This window comes from Aspergillus candidus (genome assembly GCF_002847045.1).
Source record: "Aspergillus candidus strain CBS 102.13 unplaced genomic scaffold BDW47scaffold_73, whole genome shotgun sequence".
Lineage (NCBI taxonomy): Eukaryota > Fungi > Ascomycota > Eurotiomycetes > Eurotiales > Aspergillaceae > Aspergillus > Aspergillus candidus.
Genome location: NW_020194078.1, coordinates 72,674 through 88,416, shown reverse-complemented (window position 1 = coordinate 88,416; position 15,743 = coordinate 72,674). Strand labels below are relative to the sequence as shown.

At 49.4% G+C, this 15,743-nt stretch overlaps 5 protein-coding genes across 5 annotated transcripts; 2 read left to right on the top strand and 3 right to left on the bottom strand.

Moving 5' to 3' along the window:
• Positions 1-686: 686 nt before the first annotated feature.
• On the bottom strand, positions 687-4,428 carry BDW47DRAFT_85186 (Zn(II)2Cys6 transcription factor). Its single transcript, XM_024820039.1, has 8 exons — positions 3,979-4,428; positions 3,857-3,901; positions 3,272-3,793; positions 2,867-3,208; positions 2,516-2,797; positions 1,912-2,465; positions 1,396-1,859; positions 687-1,337 (listed from the first exon to the last, which is right to left on the bottom strand). Exons 1-8 carry the CDS (start codon positions 4,031-4,033, stop codon positions 1,022-1,024), a joined length of 2,580 nt encoding a protein of 859 aa, XP_024667998.1. The 5' UTR covers positions 4,034-4,428; the 3' UTR covers positions 687-1,021.
• A 1,727-nt stretch (positions 4,429-6,155) lies between these two features.
• BDW47DRAFT_129472 (iron-sulfur cluster assembly protein CIA2) lies at positions 6,156-6,834 on the top strand (the record flags this gene model as incomplete). The annotated part of the gene is made up of 2 exons (XM_024816996.1): positions 6,156-6,393; positions 6,461-6,834. 2 exons carry the CDS (start codon positions 6,156-6,158, stop codon positions 6,832-6,834), a joined length of 612 nt encoding a protein of 203 aa, XP_024667997.1.
• A 73-nt stretch (positions 6,835-6,907) lies between these two features.
• BDW47DRAFT_85168 (116 kDa U5 small nuclear ribonucleoprotein component) lies at positions 6,908-10,261 on the bottom strand. The gene is made up of 4 exons (XM_024820038.1): positions 10,139-10,261; positions 9,935-10,080; positions 7,642-9,870; positions 6,908-7,543 (listed from the first exon to the last, which is right to left on the bottom strand). The coding sequence occupies exons 1-4, from the start codon at positions 10,156-10,158 to the stop codon at positions 6,981-6,983; spliced, it is 2,958 nt and encodes a 985-aa protein (XP_024667996.1). The 5' UTR covers positions 10,159-10,261; the 3' UTR covers positions 6,908-6,980.
• Positions 10,262-10,438: 177 nt separating this feature from the next.
• erg10B (acetyl-CoA C-acetyltransferase) lies at positions 10,439-12,429 on the top strand. Its single transcript, XM_024814307.1, has 5 exons — positions 10,439-10,652; positions 10,708-10,757; positions 10,810-10,885; positions 10,974-11,463; positions 11,539-12,429. Exons 1-5 carry the CDS (start codon positions 10,588-10,590, stop codon positions 12,055-12,057), a joined length of 1,200 nt encoding a protein of 399 aa, XP_024667995.1. The 5' UTR covers positions 10,439-10,587; the 3' UTR covers positions 12,058-12,429.
• A 1,064-nt stretch (positions 12,430-13,493) lies between these two features.
• On the bottom strand, positions 13,494-15,572 carry BDW47DRAFT_113061 (putative ZIP family zinc transporter). The gene is made up of 3 exons (XM_024814306.1): positions 15,166-15,572; positions 14,843-15,034; positions 13,494-14,785 (listed from the first exon to the last, which is right to left on the bottom strand). Exons 1-3 carry the CDS (start codon positions 15,209-15,211, stop codon positions 13,644-13,646), a joined length of 1,380 nt encoding a protein of 459 aa, XP_024667994.1. The 5' UTR covers positions 15,212-15,572; the 3' UTR covers positions 13,494-13,643.
• Between the last annotated feature and the right edge of the window lie 171 nt (positions 15,573-15,743).

Sequence of the window (15,743 nt, the reverse complement as noted above, 5' to 3'; positions counted from 1 at the left end):
AGCAACGATGCTTCGCCGGAAACCCACAGCTATCGCGATAACGTCCGAAGACGTTGCAGCCTTTGAAGAAGCGCGACTCCGCCAACAGTCCGGAAAGAAGAGCGACCCGTCCGATGGCACAAGGAACTTCGCTACGAAGTTTGATCCGAGTGACGAATTGAAACCACTACCCGGGGATAAAGCGCGGATTGTTCGATCGCATGAGGAGCGGATAGGCATCCATAGACGCGGTTGAGTTCGTCAATTAGTCTTGTTACTATCTCATGCCGTTTTCCCCTTCTATACCTGAGATTCCACTTTCAGATCGGTCTTTTTACTCTGGGAGTTTGATTGTTCATGGGTTCCGAATCGCCATGATGACTTGTCTTCGTCCCTTTTACCAAATGTTATGGATAGGTGCACAATTAGGGCGGGATATGATCCCAGTGGAAAGCCTCCTGGTACCACCGTTCGCTATGAACCACGCATGTGGTGTGTCAAAAGAAATGTGTTGGAGTGGTTCCCGGCTTTAATATCACAATTTCACTGCTTGTCTTCTGACATGTTAACGCTATATATTGACGAATATCAAACGCCAAATGCCAAATCTTTGCCTTATGATGCCTTGGGCTACATCCTGTACTAGCAGATTCGGACGTGAACAAGAGCTGGGGCAAGAAATCAATATTTGTACTGAATAAATCTCTTACCGAAAAAAAGTAGGGTATAGATCATTTCCCATCGAAGCGAACACGCGATATATACAATCATTTGCCTAGTCTAATGTGGAACAATGAGGGTTGATTCAATCACATCCAACGATTGTCAAGTGTTGCATGATCAGAATCCGTGGCACATGATCCACGGATCTGATATTGAAGAGAGTAAGGGGGTATCTGGAAGGAAATAGATGAAGCAGGTGGACTAATGTCAGAGCATCAAGATCATGAACAGTGGCTGGAAACGACATCTATTTGGATATTTGCTGCTGATAATCCGCCCTATACCGACTAGGGGTCCATAGATGTAATGAACGAGCTTGTCAACGTTGCCGTTTGGCCGTGTGCCCTGCGTCCAGGTCGACGGAATGGTTCCACCGCCGTTTCAAACCATTAGGATCAAACACACTGGCAACATTCTGTTGCCAGTCTCGTGCTGTGAACACGACTTGCTGTGTGTTGAGGTGCTGTGTGGCAGGTGGGGTCAGTGCGGTAGGTGTAGGTTTTGCAGGTGTTCCGTATTGGGGATATTGAGGTGCTAAAGAGGTATGTACGCTCTGAACGGGGTGGTTGATAGGCATTGGGGGAGAATTTGAATTCAAAGGTGAAGGTCCCATGGAGAACGCCATATTCCATTGACTGTTTCGAATCAACATTAGTCTGTGACTGGAGCCTTGTCTGGAGGAAGTTTTCTTACTTGATGATGCGAGTAGGGTCCCAACTATTCTCGTCCACTAGAGGTGCATCCAACGAATGGCTCGGTACAGGGTGAGGCATTATGCCCACATGTTGGAGCTGAGAGGAATCGGACTTTAAATCTTCAGTGCCGGCTGAGATAGGAGGGGTAATCGGGTATGCAGTAAATCCCACTCCACTATGAGTACCGCTGGGAATAGGAACATGATTCAACCTAGAATCATAGTGTGAACCGAGTGGTGGACTTGGATGGTATTGTTCTGAAGGACTGCCATAAGGGAATGTCGATTTCAACTCAAAGGGGCGGCTGATATCGGCGGAGAACGCAAGTCGCAAAGAGTCGATTTGTGCCTGGATCTCTGGCATAGGCCAGGCGGATGAACATCGCTCAAGTATACGCATGTGCCGTGCAAAGTATTCACGGGCATCTGTATGGAAATTAGGGTCTGGCGATGTTATAGCAACCTGAGCAAAGAAATTAGTTACTGGGCCAAGAGTCCGAGAGCATCAGAAATACCAAATGTAGCATCGTGCAGGTTAAGACGCAGTAGATAGAAAAATTGATGCCCCTTTGCATGAAAAGTAGGCCAGATAACCCAAACCGTTCCAAGATAGCCTCCTGTAGTCGGCATAGATATTTTGCGGAAGAATAGCATACTGCCATGTGGGACTTTCCATCCCCCCCCGTTGCAAAGGATCTGGAGGCAAGTAACTGCGGCCGATGCAGCAGGATTATCCCCAGATGACAATGGGAGTGCATATTTCCTACGAAGTGAGACGGTATCCAGGGAGGCGAACCATCCGCAGGATAATTGACTTGCAAATCCGGAGGAAGATTCTGCAACCAGTCTGCGAAAACGGGGTTCTTCTCGACAAGTGTTGGATTAGCCCCCCAGTCCTTTTGACGCTTGATCTTGTGATATATGTCAGTTATTATGCGAATATGTCGGGCATTCTGAACGAAGTGAGCATAGTGCCGAGAGCGATCGACTTCGAACTGGTCTAGGCCCTTGATATTCAAGACCGGGCGCAATTCTACTGTGTCAAGATCAACTCCATAGTCCGACCGGCCTGTCAAAGTTAGAACAACTATATTATGCAATGAGACATGCATGACCTACCTTGCGGTGCACCGATCATTACTTCAACAACCAAGAGAACTTGCCATACTCTTATTTGGATCAAGCAATCCACTGCACTTGAACCGCAGAAAGCGTTGTCTTCATGCAAACCGCAATGTTCATGAATATCCAGGTCTTTAGCCATGGAGATGATGGTCTTCACAGTCTGCCACGACCGGTAATAATAGCCTCTTTTCGGTAACGACTCTCGCGCTTTCAACAACAAGAGCAATGCTTGAATTGTGCTCAAGCGAGGTACATCCATAAAGCTAGATTCATGCCCTAAAAAGTGAAATTGTTAGCGACTTGAGGATTTTGCATATGATTTGCACATTGAAGGAGCTGCCTCACTGTTCGCCAATGCAAGCCACTGTGCGCCTTGTGCCGGATCGTCTGACAATCGTCCCACGCAGGCAAACAGTGCCTCAAGAAGAAGAGGCGAGATGGAACCTCGGTCGTGTTGCCATTGATGATACAAGTGAGATCGGTGTACAACTGGTACATAGGGATGTATATCATCGAAATAGGTTTTGAAATACGCCATGACCTCATCGTCCGATGGCATGAGCTCTGGGGGGATCCGAATTGTAGAGCCAGCTCTGGTATTGAGAGGGGGTAGCGCTTCATCCCCTTCATCTTGCAACGGCACTTCCGGTTCGGCCCTTTCTTGTCTTTGCTGCCTGATGTATGGCGCTATCAAACGATCAATAATCTGATTTCACGTCTGGCCGAGGCTGTCATCATGATAGAACTCACCAATCCCGGTCTCGTCGATTTTCAACTCCCCAAGAACTTCGCTTAGACCTTCGGCAGTCGACTGTTCATCCTCACCAAACGAGGCCGTGTTGGGGATGAAGTCCTGCGTCTCGGTCGTAGAAAACATGGTTTGATCCTGAAAAGGATGACCTGGCATGGGTATTTGAGACGATTGCAGATCACAAATGCCAGGATGGTCAGGATTAGGCTGACCAAAATGTTGAAACATCCTGACCCCATCATTATAGGCAGCGATATCCCTTAATGCTGTCTGGTTACCATCGTTAAGATTTTGAGGAACTGGGAAGGAAGATAGCGAAGGCGCAGATGCACCAGTCATGCCCAAAGGGCTTACGCTGTCGGTATCAATGCTTTGGCCCGCCTCGAAGTCATTGTTCTGGCCAATGCTAGGAGGCACGCATACTAGTTTCAAACGAGTACATGCGGAGCAGGGCCATGTGTTTGTAGTTGCCGCATCGCATTTGATCTTGCGCTTTCTACAGCCATTGCAGGCTCGCATCACTAGTGGCGTATTTTAGCAAAATTCTAACAAAGCCCAACTGGACATGGCACGGAGGCGCTCACCCTTGAGCCTTTTGTGTCTGTTATGTTCATCCACGAATACATAATCTGAACGAAAACCAAAAGGGCATTAGCTGTCTACTCAAACCCACGTTTTTAGATCTTTCTCATGAAGGATATCTTACTTTTTTGACCTTCCCTTGGGAGACCCGTGGGGGGAGTAAAAGAGTAGCCCTGCATTCTGGCTTTAAGAGCACGGATGTTCAGGCAAAGGGACAATATTAAAGAGGATGTATGGCGCTATAAGACACGCGGGTCAAGATATATATCCCCAAGGCCTGCCTTGTTCGGGATATGTGAGAGGAAGGACGTGGCGCAAAGAGAACCCCTCTGTACTCCAATCGTCAATGAGACAGATGTAGAGTTTTCAGTATCGAAATAGAGGAGAATATATCTCCCTCGCGATGACGAGCTTGGTTGATGCCGAAGTCTTTCAAAACAGGGCCAATGCCGGCGTCGCTAAAGACCAAGGTGTATATGCCGGACGGGTGGAGGGTTGAATAAGGCGAACACGGTAAACAATAGAGGGCCTCCAAAGGACGATATAGGCACTGGACTGTGGCGAGAAGCGTTTAATCGTAATCCGTCATTCCGGCAATCTCTCTTCGGACCGATTACAGCAATTATTGGCCAAGATCGCAAGTATCGTAGGTTCAAATCGTCGAGGAAATCGAATATAGAAAGCGGGGCTTGCGGAACAGGAAGACAGTGTATCTAACACAGTAGAAAGTCAGTATAGATAGACAGTCTCTGGAGGGCTGTTGTCCTGTAGTCTTTGAAAGAATACGGTTTAACACGGACATCTGGCCAGCGGCACTGCGGAATGGATAGAGCCGAGGAAGATGCCCTACAAGCCGACCCCAGAATTCAAATAGAGACAAAGGGTGGGAAGGAAGTAGAGGCGCGAAAGAACGAGACAGGAAAATATAGTCTTACTATCTTGAGATATGGTGGAATGTGGAAAAGATACGACAGGGGACAGACAACAACCTTATGAGGCCTGCATCGTGGTATAAGGGAATTGGTGGATCGAGAACGTTTGGCGTAGAGAAAAGCGAGATGGATATTGTATCACAGAACCCAAACCCCCCATTTGCAAGAATCAATATCCCGATAGCATAGGATCCAACACGTGGGTGGTGGGCTGCAGAAGAATATATGTTACGCGCCCGGATTATGAGCGCATCCAGCTGATGAGGGGTGACGAGAGGAAGTTGGCAAGGGAGAAACCGGTATATTGGACAGTAGTTGATTTCGAAAGTAAATTGTTCTTTGTTCCTGATTTCTTCTTTTACGAGAAAAGAAAGAAAGTACAAGGAATGACAAAGAAAAGAGGAAGAACAGGAGGAGGAAGTGGGAGAAGGAAGAAGGGAAACAAGCTTAATGGAAGATACGAGGTGATTGACGGCATAGCGTTTTTGGGGATCAAGAGGCCCACCGATACAATGACGGATTTCGCATGTGGAAACGCAGGATCTCCATTTAGGCCCACGGGAGAGAACCGGCAACCCTATTAGCAGTGTGTCTTAGCCCAGGATCGCCTGGTCCCTGGTCTTCTTCTCTTGTGTCTCCGTCAATACAGTAGGAACAATACTCAGTGGGGGGTACACGGTGTAAATGAGATACAGGAAATGCCGCCGAATTATAAGTCCCTCAGCAGAACATTCAGTCGCTTGTCCAATCCACGATGATGGCTGGGTGCGCAAGAGAGTTCATTAATGTATCTAAAGTACTCGATACTACCCAACATTACTGGTAAATCATTATGCTAGCCTCCCCATCTCCTGGGGTTAAACAGCACACTGATCATTGACTAGTGACAATACACCTCGGATGTTGCCCGAGTGTGAATCCGGTTAACTTTCCATTAGAAGCCACACTCAAGACTAAAGAAAGTTGAACCAATTCTCAAAGATAGCCCACAAGAACGACAAGCAAATATTAGCATCTTAGTGCAGAGTATATGGTAGGTACCTATGTACAAACCATGTACAATACATATGTAGACCATCGTAATTGTATAGGAAGATATCCCAGGCAATGCATGAAGTGCAGAGAACCCGCAGCAGCACGGGGGTGATTCCCTCCGCATGGCATATTATTATTAAGTGGACGAACGGGTGGCCCCATTAATAATGATTTCGGAGTAATCATGTGGCGGTCGGCTAGGGTGGAGGGGAACATCATTGATCCCTCGATTGGTGATAAGAGGTCTCTGCATATCCAAGACCCCCGCCGCCACTATCGTCCGGCCGCGTTCAATGTGATTTCGCCATCCAAGTGTTGACCAACTTTCCGCACAATGACGACCGAAATACAGAATTCCAACCCGACCATCCTGAGCGATGCCGACCTTCCTACACGGTTGCGCCCGGCCGAAGCAGCCAAGTCTAGCGCCTATGGCAGTGGTCTTTTCGCCTCAACGCTGAACTTCCCCGGTGGTGACTCGGTTGATCCGGCTAGCCAGTACTTGTCCGCGGAGTCGGAAAGTGAAGGCGATGATCTACTGGAAGAGCCAATCGATGAACAAGAGATCTATGGTATGTGGCTTGCAGCCACCATCCAAATGAGACCAACCCAGAGAACAGATGCCTAACGTATACTTAGATCTCATCTCAACTATCTCCGACCCCGAACATCCGATCTCATTGGGAGCATTGGCAGTTGTGTCTCTGCCCGACATTTCAATTAAACCGACTCTTTCCAATGTACCGGACTCTCCTCTACGAACGGTCACGGTGCTTATCACACCAACAATCACGCACTGCAGCTTGGCTACGGTAATCGGCCTTGGTGTGCGTGTGCGCCTCGAACAATCTCTCCCGCCCCGGTTCCGGATGGATGTGCGAATCAAGGAAGGGACACACAGTACCGCCGATGAAGTCAACAAACAACTGGCCGACAAGGAGAGAGTCGCCGCTGCATTGGAGAACGGGACCTTGATGGGTGTTATCGCGAAGATGCTGGAAACTTGCCAATAAGAAGGAGTTTTACAGCGGGGGATGTTGTCATGAACCAAGGTCTAGACTACAGGAACCGGGTCGTTGAATAACAAGGACTACTGGATTGGAGTCTAATGGTTGCAGCTAAAATAAAAAACGCCGCCTTGTCATATTGTACCAGCGCGTCACGAATCCAAGACGCCACTCTCTCTAAGGCCCTTCCACAACTCCGGCTCGAGAAATTTGCTTACTGTGACATCCTCTGCCAAACCCTTTCGTCTCCGTGTTTTTAATACAAAGTCCCGCGCCGTCGCCACTGCCGGCGCCATCTCGAGGGGCTTGGTTTTCACTTCTCTGTCCAATGGGTCTCCTGGCACGACACTCCATTTATCGAAAGCCAGGCTGACGGCAGCCTGACCTTGGGTGTGGATTCGAAGATCCGTCTCAAAACCAAACGAATCGATGACTGGAATCAACCCACGCACCGAGTACAGTGGCGTTCCGGCGATCGGTCCATCGGACAGGACGTGGCCTCTTCTGCGTGAGAGAACCGTGTATACTGACGCGACTGCATCCGCAGGCCCTGTCATCGCACAAGAATAGATTGGCTCCATCAGGCGAGGAGAAGCCATGAGGAATGAGGAGTAAACCGCTCGTCGAGTGGTTGGGATGATTTGGCCACCTCCTCGGTAGATGGCTTGGTCGGCGAGCGAAACGTCCGTAAGTCGGAATTTGGTGTTTCGGATGGCTATGTTGTATTAGCATAAGATAGTCAAATAGGCACACGTCCACGTATATGATCAAGACAATAGTATTAGCGCCATTGGGGAAGGAAAGATAACTTACGCTCCTCACAAAGGGGTCCTTCCCTAGTACCCCAGCTAAAGCCCTGCGTAATCGAATCTCTGACGGTGCCAAGGAGTTTCTTGTCAACCTGCGACGGCAGAGTATCATCCTGCAGTATGTTCGGGCCCATCTCATCAGGGCCAAAAGCCCAGACACTCCGCGCAGCGAGTTTGTCCCAATCATACTTCTCTTCAAAAAATTTCGCAACTTTGCGGATTGGGTCTTTGATGCTGACTTTTCCACTCTCGATATCCTCGGCAATGCCATCGTCTAACGGCTCCGCAATCATGGTGACCTTGTTCTTCTTGTTAGGCGTTATTGAGTAGCACATAATGGCGGAGGTCTCGACGACAGTCTCGCAAAATCGAGTCACAGGGTCCGAGACCTTGATTTCCATCTCGGAGTAAAGCTTTCGTAGATCGTGCATGACGCAATCCATGTAGAGCTCGCCTGTTCCCAGGATGACATGCTCACCGGATTCTTCGACCTTGGTGGAGACGAGCGGATAGCTCTTGTTGATTTTCCGCAGGCCGTCGAGCATTTTAGGCAGTTCCGACGGGTTTACCGGTTCAACGGCGACCTTGAACACGGACTCGGTCATTTGGCGAATCGGCTTGAAGATATGGGCTTCCTCGTCGTTCTTTAACTTCAAGGGTACCAGCGTAGCAGTCTTCACTATGGAATTGTCCACCCCACCCAGGAGGACCATATTTCCCGCGGGAACGCCATTCGTCGGGATGTTGTAGCATGTTTCAGCGATCCACGTATCGGCAATTGTCGCCGTCACCATGTCTTCTTCGTCTTCGGGAGTATAGCCCTCACCGAGCACTCGAACCTGCTGGCCAGGTCTGGCTGTCCCGCTCATTATCCGCCCAAACGCGTTGAAACCGGAAGCATCAACAGTAGAGAAGAGCTTGGTAATATGGACGATAAGCGGGCCATCGGAGTCGCAAGCTTTCATTGCGGCCGCTACCTCGGTATCGAGAGGGCCGGTGTAGTATCGTTCCAACATCTTCTGAGACCCTTCGACCGGAGAGGGAATGTGCCCGACTATCATGTCAACAAATCCATTGGCTGGGCCAAAGAACTGTTCACAGACAAGGTTGAGTAAAACCTTCGCATCAGATTTCAGTTGCGAGGGTTTCAAGTTGATTCCGATATTGGCGAGGGTCTCTTTCAAGTCTTCCGGGCTCTCGCTTATCGTGTGGGAGTAGATTTTGTAGATTGGTTCGAGAACAAACTTGACAAATGTTCGCTGCGCGTTCTCTTCCACTCCTTTCCGCGTGAATTTGCGACTTTGAGGATTGAAAAATATATCGCCCCACAGGCGTAAGGCGAAATCAGAAGCCGCAATCCCCGGATAGGAATCAGCGTACATCTTGGCGAATGATTGGAGTGAGAAGCACCAGCCCATGGAGGCGCAGGCGAAAGCAACGTTGCCCTTCTCCGGACTCAGTCGTCTTTTCTCGCCTTGTCCAGGCAGAACGTTCTCGATAACTGTATTGACCTCTTCAATAACGTGCTTCAGCTTGAAATAAGCATCATTAGGAGGGATCTTCAGCTCCAAGATCAATCTATCCATTTTGTTGATCACCAAAGTCAGAGGCAGGTCCTCTAGCACAGCATGTTTGATTATCTGCTCGGTATTTGCCTGTACGCCTTCAACGACGTCAACCACTAGCACCACGCCGTCGGCCAACCTACACGAGGCAGCGACTTCGTCCACAAAATCCACATGACCAGGTGTGTCGATGATGTTCACCAGATGGGATTTACCCTTGGTCCCCTGAAGAACTAAACTCATAGGTGCCGACTTGATCGAGAGGCCACGCTCTTTTTCTAAAAAGTGGACATCGGTATAACGAAGCTGCTCTTCCTTTCGTCGACCTGCCCTTTTGTTAAGGCGCTCGGATAGATCGTGTGTTTGCGTGACGAGCATGTCCATGAACGCGGTTTTCCCATGGTGCAAATGACCGACGAGAGCAATATTCCTGATCTGTTCAGGAAAGCTGAGCAAGTCCGTCATGAATTCTCGTGAGAAGTAGACAGCTGGAAGCTCCGCTTCCTCAATGGCGAATTTTTTCTGTTGAACCGGGGCGATTATGGGTTCAGACAATGATTGTGTGTCTTCCTCTTGTACGATGGTTTCGACATCCGCTCCGTAGACCTGCTGCGCGCTTGGGTAATATTGTTTATCTTCGTGAAGGATAACGGCGTTGGAAGGCCCCTCTGTAAATGAAACTTGTTAGCAACTTCCAGGAGCAAAAGAAGTATAAATGGTATCATGGCGTACCGTCCACCTCCATAAGCTGCTGGTCGTTTACACCTTGGTCTTCATCCTCTCCAAAAGCCTCGTCAAAATCGAAACCCTGTGCTTTGACCTCCTCATTCTGCGATTCCTCGTCCGTATCTACCGCTTCGCCGATGTAGTTTCCGAACCTAAATAGCCAGTCAGTCGCAGCGCACCGGGTAAAGATTCAATTGCTCGGGGTCGTACTCGTCATAAAGGTCATCCATGATGTTGCGCCCAATGCTCCTAATCTCATTACCTGATGCGAAAGAGGTGGTGTGGAGACTGTTTTATTTCCTTGCGACCTCGCCAAGTTTTTTTTGTCCTTTGGCAGGTCGGTAGCAAGAGAGCTTCGGGCTGAACCAGGATCACGGCGGAAGTATTGAATTTAGGTCGAGTTACCAAGGTCGGTTAGCGCCAGAATTCTAAGGTCTCGAGCTTTGGATGCCTTAATTCTGGCCCCGCCGGGAGAGGGGCGCTGCCATTTTGTCTCACCGTTTGGAGCAAGTGAGCCACCCCCCTCAGGAAGCGCTTGGGTCGGACAAATTTGAACCAGATTTCAACAATAGACCATTGCATTCAAAGTCAATATCTCTACATTGTCTAAACAACTGTTTACAGAAGTCATCTTTCTCTAAATTTCCATCTCGCCCGCCATGTCTTCGCTCCCGCCTGTCTACATTGTATCAACCGCCCGGACTCCTGTGGGTTCATTTTTGGGGTCAGATCCCATGAGTGTCTTGACCTCAGTTCGCGCGACTGACACTTTCCTACAGTTCTCTCGCCAGCCAAACCGCGCCGCAACTCGGCTCCCATGCCATCAAAGGTGCGACAGCTCCCTAATACCTACAATATACCGCATATTAATGCGCATACAGCGGCACTGAACAAGGCCGAGGGGCTCAAGTCTTCGGACGTTCAGGAGGTATTCTTCGGAAATGTTATTTCGGCCAAGTGAGTTTCATGAGTTCCAATGCTCCTTTTCCGGGAAATGAAGATGCGATTGAAACACATGTACTCACCCATGATATCTTTGGATTAGTGTCGGACAGAACCCTGCTCGCCAGTGCGCCCTCGGTGCCGGACTCGAGGATTCGACTGTTTGCACCACGGTCAACAAGGTTTGCGCCTCTGGGTTGAAGGCAATCATCCTCGGAGCCCAGACTATTATGACCGGTAACGCCGACGTCGTTGTGGCCGGTGGCGCCGAGTCCATGTCGAACGCCCCTCATTACCTTCCCAGCCTTCGCAGCGGTGCCAAGTATGGCAACCAGACGGTCGTGGATGGTATCATGAAAGATGGCTTGACGGATGCGGGCAAGCAGGAGCTCATGGGCCTGCAGGCAGAAGAATGTGCCCAGGACCATGGTTTCACCAGAGAAGATCAAGATAACTATGCGATCCGCACGTACGAAAAGGCCCAGGCTGCGCAAAAGGCCGGAGTTTTCGATGACGAGATCGCGCCCGTCGAGCTTCCTGGTTTCAGGGGCAAGCCCGGAGTCACTGTGGCTCAGGATGAGGAACCCAAGAACGTGAGGACAGGTCCACGTGCCGCGAGTCTAGGGTGGCACTTCCCTAAGAATGAGCATCGCTAACGTTTCTTTCAGTTGAACCCTGATAAGCTTCGCGGTATCAAGCCTGCCTTCATCCCTGGGACTGGCACCGTGACTGCCCCCAACTCTTCGCCTCTCAATGACGGCGCTGCTGCTGTCGTTCTGGTCTCGGAGGCGAAGCTCAAGGAGCTCGGATTAAAACCCGTTGCTAAGATCCTTGGGTGGGGAGACGCTGCTCAACAGCCCAGCAAATTCACCACCGCGCCCGCATTGGCAATTCCCAAGGCCCTCAAGCACGCTGGCCTGTCTCAGAATGACGTCGATGCCTTCGAAATCAACGAGGCCTTCAGTGTCGTTGCACTTGCCAATATGAAGGTCCTTGGAATCTCCGAGGACAAGGTTAACATCCATGGCGGTGCGGTGGCTATTGGCCACCCTATCGGTGCCAGTGGTGCTCGAATTGTGGCCACCTTGCTTGGTGTGTTGAAGGCCAAGAATGGAAAGATTGGCTGCGTTGGAATTTGCAACGGTGGTGGGGGTGCCAGTGCTATGGTTGTCCAGTCTCTTGCTTGAAGAGAACACAATCAGGCCCGAATTTTCATCCCTTACCTCGATCTCCTATTCTGTTAGGGGTGGGGCGAAGATGGAATGCAACGTTACGTATTCCCGCTTGATATCATAACACACAATACGATGATTACCCCTCATGCAGGCCGAGCTGGCTGAGAAGCGTTCTTGTTACATAGTATAGCGAATATTCTGTCTATATTATTCACTGACTGGGAGAGTTAAGGAAATGCAATCATAGCCTTTATAATGATCTCTATCGACTGGTTGGTTCAAAATATAGCATCCTAATTGCTTACGATTTACTACGCCCTAGCGAGATCATTAGGGTTTTAGACAACTAATATGCTACTCACCCTCATTTCACACCGGGTTTCGAGCACTGAGAATACGAATAGCTCCTCATACGTGAAATTGAGGCCAAAAAAGGATGCTAGGAGGCTGTTTACAGCTGCGTGTCTACCTGTAGCTCCCTACCATAAGTCACTGATTCAATACCTCATCACATATTTTTCACTTTCACATAACCCTTCATCTGTGCCTCAGTATCTAGCTGCTTCTTCTCCGCGGCCGCCTCGCTCACCGAGAGGGTTGACATCGCCATCTCCCGGTAGCAATACACACACCACTTTGCGCTCCAACAACGAAGCATGTTTAACACTATGGGCACATGTGATATGGCAGCTTGAAGTGTCTGCGCACCTCTGAACCCAGCATCTCTACTTAGTTTAGATATCACTCAGCCAACCTGTAAGGAGCGTCTGCATCCAGTGCTTCTGCACTAACTTTCGTGAGCCCCCTACCCCTCCTTTGAATCGATATCCGGGCTAATCCTTGCATTTACGATTGTAGCCGCATAGGTTTTGGTGCACTGAATATAGGACTACTTACGAAGACCAAAAGATATCATGATACCTTTTGTAGCCGAGTGGTAATTCCTCGCAACATGATATTACTGCGTCGGCTTTTCTTTAATCCAGAGTTGTCCATCGTTTTGGTAAATAGTCCGTTGCTTGAATATATTATAGCTTTCTTAGTGTTGACTCTTAGAGAAATGCCTTCTGATGTTATTCCGCGGGAGAAGTATTGAATGAGCTTAGCCCCCGTCAATCATCATTACATCGTTCGAGTGAGCGGTGCGCCGGATTAAGAGAAATCTGCTGATGAAGGTGAACCGTGTGGCCTAATTCATTACTCGCAGGACATGGTCAAGCGACGCCTATCCACTTCCGTACAGGATGGGATCCTACGGAAATCCAGAAGAGTGGCTGGACCACGCATTTTGAGCAAGGACCCGGGCGTGAATGGCCGCAGCTAGATCGCCTATCCAGTTTATTTGGTGCATGGAGCGCAGCAGTCATGTTGGGACCATGGACTCTGGTCAGACTTCTTTAAACGTATCAAGCTTGAAACTACTCGTTCATTATGTTGTTCATGCCATACGGCTCACCACATAGGGGCAAGGTATTATTTGTCATAAGTGTTTGTATCCTAGTGTCAGAAACGTGGTATAACTTGCAGTAACTCTTGGGTATATTCTGAATATGCTCTTGTATTATATAACGACCACAAAGCTTGGATGACTCGGCTGTTTATGCAAAGGCGCCAACAAGCGCCATCAGCACGGCACCGCTGAATACCGCTATACAGGCATCAACGCGCCGTCGGCCCCTGAGATCCGTGTAGCTTGACTGACTTAGGAAGTCTTCGGCGAGAAGTTCCACCAGCCCGGCAAACAATAACAGACCACTACTGATTGCGTTGGTTATACCAACCATGAGCAATCCAGTAGTGCTGCCTGGGTCATATAGGTTGTGCAAGATAAGCCCAAGGGCTTGGCCGATAGGCGTAGTAGTTCCATACGCAAGCGCCATCAGCCATGGCTTCATCGAGGACGGTGCAAAAAGGTCTGGGATCAAAGACGCAATGCGGGACCCGAGGGCGAACCCCTCAAATGTTTGGTGGAACGATATGGCCACAAGAAGGACGACAAAGGAGGTCCCTGTCGCAACGCTGACAGCCATCCCAATGAAAATGCTGTGAAAGAGTATACCGGCTTCAAGGAGGAGGCACTGAAGAAGCTGACGTTGAGGATTCTGCACTGACAGCGCCGGATTCGGTTCTTGATGTGAACCGCTTACACGAGGCTGTCGATCGCGAGATCGTAGACTAGAGTTACGGCGCCCTTCAGTCTGAGGCAGCCCATACGAGTCCGAGTCTTCGGTGTTCGTATCTTCAACTTCTTTGCGGGACAACACTTCTGGATGGGTGTCAATGAGCCCGTCCCCTGAAAGCCTTGAGGCAGAATTCTGAGTAAGGCTGTCTGTCTCACTCAACCCCTCCAGGCGAATGTTCTCCGATTCTTGACCATCGGGGCTCAATTGGTCGGCTTCTTCGTCTCGGTAGTAGCGCGGAGTCGCACCATCGGCATCTGCAAGCAACTTGTCGTATTCGCTTCCATGTACATGACCTGCTCCTTTCATGGCGAAGAACATCTCCACGAGAACCACAAGGAAGACCGAGATCATGGCAACAAATCCAGCCATGGCACGATAGGTCTCACTCCAAAACCGAGGAAGGCAGGGATCTGTCAAGGAGAGGAATGCGGTAGGGAGCAAATGAACAAAGGCCGTGGCAATCAAGACCCCTGTACCGAAATGCCTGGAAAGGAAGAGGAAGCGACGTGGTATCGGTAAGCGGGGGAATCGACGGGCAACGATGGGAAACGAGCATGCTGTAAGGACAAAGGTGATCAGCTTTCGGACAACCATACAGGTCATAGAGGGCTTACCTGATGTGCTTAGAACGAGGATAAGAAACAATGCCATGACGTGTATGGAGGTGTTATATGCACCCCGCTCTCTGGGGCCACATGCTGATTTATCGTTGTTATCATCGCCTCGAGCTTGGAGTCTTCGAGAAAGCTCGGCTCGTAAGATGGCATCGGATACATTGGCGATCGATGTAAGAGCATCCTTCGGAACTGGCGCATCGTGTCAGTTTAACTCGATTCAAACCATACTTTTTGGCAAGCTGCGAGAAAGTTGTCCCGGCTATTTATCAACGCCAATATCCCTCGACGAGGACTTCGGAGGGGGGTCCCTTAGTACTCACGAGGTAGGCTCTGGTGTTCTTGCTGCCCTCCCACGAATTCCATCATGTTTGCTTAGTTCTGGATTGTCCCTCCGGTCCAGGTACATCCATTACTAAGAGCGGCACAGATATCTCACGCTTGAGCAATGATTGCTGCCTTGATCGATGAACTTCTTCCTGGGCAGAGTTGACTGGAAGATAACAGGTTTCACTAAAGAAAGGACGGAGATGCCGGATGCACGAAGTTTGATATTCACAAAGATGTGGATCAATCCATCGTTAGATCAATAGATATTGGTCCATAAGAACAAGAAGGCGTGGCCTTCGGGCAAAGACAGCGTGTGTTGCAGGCAAGGGACGGCGCGCTTTTGTAGATTGCATGGCCAAGCTGGGGGACTCCCACTGCTTACTAAAAAAACAATGATGGCGCCCCATTCCTCTCCTTCCTCCCTTCCGATGCCCCTCATGATCTCCCCCGAAGAGAACCAAACATGAAAAAGAGAATGCTGTTCACGATTTATGGATAGTAAACTTTCTCCCACTTTCTGTTTTCCTGTTTTGTAACATTATAACTTGGTATGTTTTTTTAAACAGAATAG